This window comes from Pelophylax lessonae (genome assembly GCF_965119305.1).
Source record: "Pelophylax lessonae genome assembly, chromosome: 10".
Lineage (NCBI taxonomy): Eukaryota > Metazoa > Chordata > Amphibia > Anura > Ranidae > Pelophylax > Pelophylax lessonae.
Window position 1 is genome coordinate 179,065,753 of NC_138777.1, and position 6,409 is coordinate 179,072,161.

The 6,409-nt window shown below is 40.9% G+C and overlaps 1 protein-coding gene across 1 annotated transcript in view; it reads right to left on the reverse strand.

The window, feature by feature from the left end:
• The window catches only part of LOC309565115 (uncharacterized protein), a 554,763-nt gene extending 551,473 nt beyond the window's left edge, over window positions 1-3,290 (reverse strand). The window contains exon 1 of the mRNA XM_082269892.1: window positions 3,112-3,290. Within this exon, the coding sequence (XP_082126018.1) occupies window positions 3,112-3,270 (159 nt within the window). The 5' untranslated portion in view covers window positions 3,271-3,290. The remainder of the gene's footprint in view (window positions 1-3,111) is intronic.
• Between the last annotated feature and the right edge of the window lie 3,119 nt (window positions 3,291-6,409).

Below are 6,409 nucleotides of genomic sequence, written 5' to 3' on the forward strand. Positions count from 1 at the left end.
ATCAAGGCACATTCAACTGGTGTACAAAGTAGGAGACAGGACAAATTCCTTTGTGGTTAAGTAAATTACCTATTCTATATAGGCCCTTATTAATAGGAGAAAGAAAGGAACAGGATCCACATCAAAAGGTCAATGGGAAGAGGCCTGCAAGCCAGCTCCTCCAGGGCCACCCACTCCGGTCTTGCACGGGGAGGAATATATCTGAGCCAACTGGGCCACCTGCGCCACTCTATAATATTGTTTAAGGCCCGAGACCCCCAGGCCCCCAAGCTCACGCAAAGTATACAGAGTGCATCAGGCCAATCTATGCCCTCCAGGGCCACAAATAAACCTAGATTATTCATTTTCATTGCCAGAAGGAGTGCTTTGATCTCTTTGAAAGGCAATATTTAGCTGCAAACGTTGCAATTATGTTATACTTTCAATGACTTAACATAAAAATGATCTCTGAAGCAAAATTTTACTAAACCAGTACAAGCACAAGCAAACAATTCTTCTTGGTCTCTGGTGTAAGAGCAAATTTGCATATTAGCAGCCCTCTTCCTTTTTAGACAAAAATGTGTTAATAGTTTATATTCAAAGATCTAAGCATTAATGGTATTGGGAAGTCTAGTAAAATTAAGTCGATGGAAATTCTTTACAGACTGCCATAATAGCTTTGAAAAAAAGGTCTTGCAGTCAGTGAGCTAAAGGATTCGTCAGGCCAACTCTGTAGTTTTTAAATGGATGAGCAAGTACATTTTAACTTCTCTGTGAAGAATTTTTAGCAATATAATTACACAGTATGAGGCCTCCAGCTGCTTGATTACAGGACGAATGATGTGTGGTACAAATGTTTTGGGTCAATGACCTGCTCTAAAAGCCTTCTCAATATGTACATAATAACAGACATATGTTTTAATGACAGTCATAAAATTATAGAACATCTTATAGGTCATTTCTGGAATAACAGTGTTATTGACCACTCACCACATTGCAGACAAAATGACAAGACAACCCATGATCCCAAGAGGCTGGCTCAGGCTGGGAATGTGAGTGCTATGGCAACGCTGACATATATTTTATGTGCACATACGTTTATAGGACTACCTTCTCGTGAATCGTCAAACAGTTAAAATGTTAAATCAAATACAACCATGTATTTTAAACGTTACTTTCTTAATAAAAGTTCAGATCAAATGCATATACCAAATTAATTGACAATTTGTTTTACTCTGTTGATCAACAAATCTGAACCCAGTATGCATACTAACATTAAGCAGGAGGGACCAAAATTAGAAACACGTCACTTTGATTTCGCCACATGAAAGAGATAAATTTGTTCTGGATGTTATATTAGCTGGAAAATCAGAATTCTTCAGTATTTAACTTAACTAAAAACATGCTCTAAAGACCCTGTGGGTTAGCCAAATGCTAAATTAATTGGTTTATTAAGTTCCTTTTAAAATGTGATACGGGTACCCGACGACATAATGATACAGAACAGCTCTGTACTGAAATGTTTAAAGTGACCCTGTCTCCAATCTAAAGTGAAATAAAATTAACTGTAAAGAAAAGACTGAATACTTACCTTTCCTGCTGCCCAGTTGCCTAACACCACTCTATTCCGTAGAAATGGTCACTCATATGCCTCACTGGTTCCTCCATCTTTACTCTCCTATAGTGAAGAGGAACTCTCCGGGAAGTTTCCCAGAATACTTTTGGTAAGCATTTCTTCTGCATGGAGCATTGTATGGTGGCAAGGTCTGCAGATGACGTGTTATTAGGTAATGTGATAACTAGTTTCAAGTGGTTACGCATTAAAGACATTGCTACTCGGTCACTCGTTGAATTCTTTTTTTTAAGGGCTTCTCTTGTCCATTTTTATTAAGGCTGCATTCACATGTCAGCGTATGGATCGCGGGCAGAATCGCCGCGATTCCGCCCACGATCCAGGGATCATTGCAAATCGCGGGACGCCTGTGCGTTGCCCGTGATTTGCAATAGCACCCCAAACGCTGAGCGATTTTGCCGCGATTTCTGCCTGCCGAATCGCGGTAACATCGCGCAAAAAAAAAATTGCGGGACGCATTACGCCCAAAAAAGTACAAGAGCTTCTTTGGAGCGTATTGCGTCCCCCGATTTTTTTTGCGCGATGTTACCGCGATTCGGCAGGCGGAAATCGCGGCAACATCGCTCAGCGTTTGGGGTGCTATTGCAAATCATGGGCGACGCACAGGCGTCCCGCGATTTGCAATGATCTCCAGATCGCGGGCGGAATCGTGGCGATTCTGCCCGCGATCCATACGCTGACATGTGAATGCAGCCTAAAAGTAAGTTCATAAAACAAAACATGAGTTTTCCTTGCAGGGGTTTTCAGAATTTCCATTCAAAGAAATCCACATTCAACCTCTTGCCGCCCCGCAGCCAGTGGCTGATTGCGCTCATTGGTGTATTCTGTCTGGGGGGGGGGGGGCAGTCACCCTCAGAACACAATAGCTTAGCGGGGATGATCAGTACACTAAGGCTGCATTCACATGTCAGCGTATTGATCGCGGGCAGAATCGCCGCGATTCCGCCCGCGATCCGGAAATCATTGCAAATCGCGGGATGCATGTGCGTTGCCCGTGATATGCAATAGCACCCCAAACGCTGTGCGATGTTGCCACGATTTCCACCTGCCGAATCGCGGTAACATCGCGCAAAAAAAAATCGCGGGATGCATTACGCCCAAAAAGAGCTTCTTTGGAGCGTAATGCATCCCGCGTTTTTTTTTGCGCGATGTTACCGCGATTCGGCAGGCGGAAATCGCCGCAACATCGCACAGCGTTTCGGGTGCTATTGCAAATCACGGGCAACGCACATGCGTCCCGCGATTTGCAATGATTTCCGGATTGCGGGCGGAATTGCGGCGATTCTGCCCGCGATCAATACGCTGACATGTGAATGCAGCCTAAAATCACTTAGTTAGTATGGTGATCTCTCAGTTTTTTTTTTCGTACAGCCCACTGGGTTGAACGTAAAAAAAACTTTACATGTGTACCCAGCCTTAGCCTTGGGAATCCCGAAAATAATTAATAAACATAGGCTGAACTCTAGGTATAGAAATCAACTGTAAAAAGTGCAACTTACATGAGGAATGATAGTAGCAGAGTCCTGTTTCAGCAGCCTATAAAGCTCCACCCCCACTAAAAAAGCACTGAATGTCAGTTTTCTTGTGTTTCCATGTTCCCTTCTTGTAAAGGTCTGGGCTGGAAGAGTGCACAAGAGTTGCTCTGATGACATCATCATTCTCAATTCAGCCTTCTCAGACCCTATACATGGGCAAAAACAATTCGTAAACAAGACAGTAAGGTTCAAAATAAATGGTAGTTAAAACAGATATATTTTTATAAATGTGTGCATTACAAACCAGGACACATGATGGCCACTATGTTTTAGGCTGAAAATACTGTTTAATTTCATTTTATAAAGGGTTTGTCCATTCAAAACTTCTAATTACTACAGGAGGAGCTGCAACACATACAAGTGGACACCTAAAACTCTTAGGGCCTGTTCACACTGGGAATCACACAGGAACTTGCTGTGTATTCCTTCTGAATAAGCTGGACCACACCACACCAAAAGTAGTAAATGCACTTCTTTTGTAAACTCACTGCAGCCACATTGCATGGTACTACTGTACCATGCGATCTGGTGTGAGCAAACGCACTGTGTTTGCGACCTGTGTTTGGGGTGTCAATAACTTAATACTGACACCTGCTGCAGATCGTAAATGCAGTGCGTTTTGAACGTGGTGCAGGAGACATGCACGGAATAAGGGTTTCCCGCACTGTGTGCTGGTGTGAACCAGCCTTTACATCAGGAGAAGAGTCAGTAATTATTGGAGGAAGATCCCACCTTTTAGACTGCTAATGGACTTTTTCCTTTAGATTTACCAAAACCATATAATATGAGGTCAAACCTAAACACTTTCAATTTGTATGCAATCTGGCAGGCCCTTGCACTACATAGAAAAGGTAAATCTGAAGGAAAAAGTCTTCAGAAAATCTTATAGTGTGTATGGCCCTTTAGACTTAGAAGAAGCCAGAGGCTGTAAGGGATTCCCAGGCCAGCCATATTGATTGTCTAGGCTGGTCATAATTCCCACCCAGGTGCATCAGAGGTAATTCATCCTGGAACCCAGCAGATGCTAAGATCGTACACTAAGTTGAGCATGTACAGATCAGTGTACAGTATAAACAGTTTATGAAAAGGAGAGTAAGAATCCTTTAGGCTCCGTTCATATCTAGGCGTTTTGGGGCGTTTTTGGGGCGTTTTTCTGCTCTAGGATCAGCTCTCAAAACGCCCAACAAGACAAATCCTATTCATTTCAATGGCCCCTGTTCACATCTGAGCGTTTTGACGCTGTATACAAAACGCCCAAGGCTCAAAAAAGTACATGAGCTTCTTTTTGGGCAGATTACAGGCGTTTTCCATTGATCTCTATTCAATCTAAAAACGCCTGCACAAAAATCGCGGTAAAAATCGCGGTAAAAAACGCCGCAAAAATCGCGGTAAAATCGCGGTAAAAAACGCGCGAAAAACGCTACGCTCAGGTGTGAATGTAGCCTTATTGCAGAAAAGACATAAACAGAAGAGAGTCTTTTCTGCAACAGAAAAAACCTTCTTACTGCAAATTGTGGATTTTTAACTAAACTTCTGTCATAGTACGTGTTCTCTATATGCTGGATTGCCTATTTAAAGTGATATTAACCGCTTCCATACAGAGCAGTTAGACACCCTTCCTGCCCAGACCAATTTTCAGCTTTCAGCACTCTCACACTTTGAATGACAATTGCTCAGTCATGCTACACTATAACCAAACAAAATTTTTATCATTTTTTTCACACAAATAGAGCTTTCTTTTGGTGGTATTTGATCACAACTGGGGTTTTTTTTTTTCGTGATATATGCAAAAAAAGAGCAAAAATTTTGAAAAAAAAACACTTTTTTTTAGTTTCAATTATGAAATTTTGCAAAAAATAAATTTTTCTTCATACATTTGGGCCAAAATGTATACTGCTACATGTCTCTGGTAAAATTAACCCAAATTAGTGTATATTATTTAGTCTGTGTGAAAGTTATTGAGTCTAGAAGCTATGGTACCAATTACTGAAAATTGATCACACCAGATGTACTGACTGCCTATCTCCTTTCTTGAGGCCCTGAAATGTCAGGACAGTACAAATACCGACCAAATGACCCCTTTTTGTAAAGTAGACAGTCCAAGGTATTTAGTAAGAGGCATGGTGAGTGTTTTGAAGTTGTAATTTTTTCCCACAATTCTTGGGAAAATGAAGAAAAAATTTTTTTTTTCTTTTTTTTCCCACAAAGTTGTCAATTTATAAGCTATTTCTAACACATAGCATGTACACAGCAAAAATTACACCCAAAAATACATTCTGCTACTCCTTCCGAGTATGGCGATACCACATGTGTGAGACTTTTACACAGCCTGGCCACAAAAAGAGACTCCACGTCCAAGAAGCACATTCAGGCGTTCTAGGAGCATAAATACACATAAAACTTTCTTACTACCTATCACACTTTTCAAGGCCCTAGAGCACCAATACAATGGAAAAGTCCACAAAATGACCCCATTTTGGAAAGCAAACACTCCAATGTATATTCTATGAGGCATTATGGGTCGTTTGAACATATCATTTTTTTCCACAGGTTTTTGGAAAATGTGGGAAAAAAATGAAAACTTTTTTTTTTTTTACACAAAGTTGTCAATTTATAGGATATTCCTAACACATAGCATGTACACAGCAAAAATGACACCCCAAAATACATTCTGCCACTCCTCCTGAGTATGGCAATACCACATGTGTGAGACTTTTTCACAGCCTAGCCATATAGAGGGGCCGAACATCCAAGGAGCATCATCATGCATCCTAGCCACTTGCCTAGGCCTATTTTTGACATTTGGTGTTTACAAGCTAAAATCAGTTGTTTTGCTAGAAAACTGCTTAGAACCCCCAAACATTATATATTTTTTTTAGCAGAGACCCTAGAGAATAAAATGGAGATTATTGCACTATTTTTTATCACACCGTATTTGCGTAGCGGTCTTCCAAACGCAGTTTTTTTGGAAAAAATTCACTTTTTTTAATTAAAAAATAAGAAACCAGTAAAGTTAGCCCAATTTTTTTCCATAATGTGAAAGATAATGTTACGCCGAGTAAATAGATACCCAACATGTCATGTTTCAAAATTGCGCACGCTCACGGAATGGTGACAAACTTTGGTACTTAAAAATCCCCATAGGCGACAATTTAAAAATTTCTACAGGTTGCCATCTTTGAGTTACAGAGGAGGTCTAGGGCTCAAATTATTCCCCTTGCTCTAACGATCGCGGCGATACCTCACATGTGTGGTTTGAACA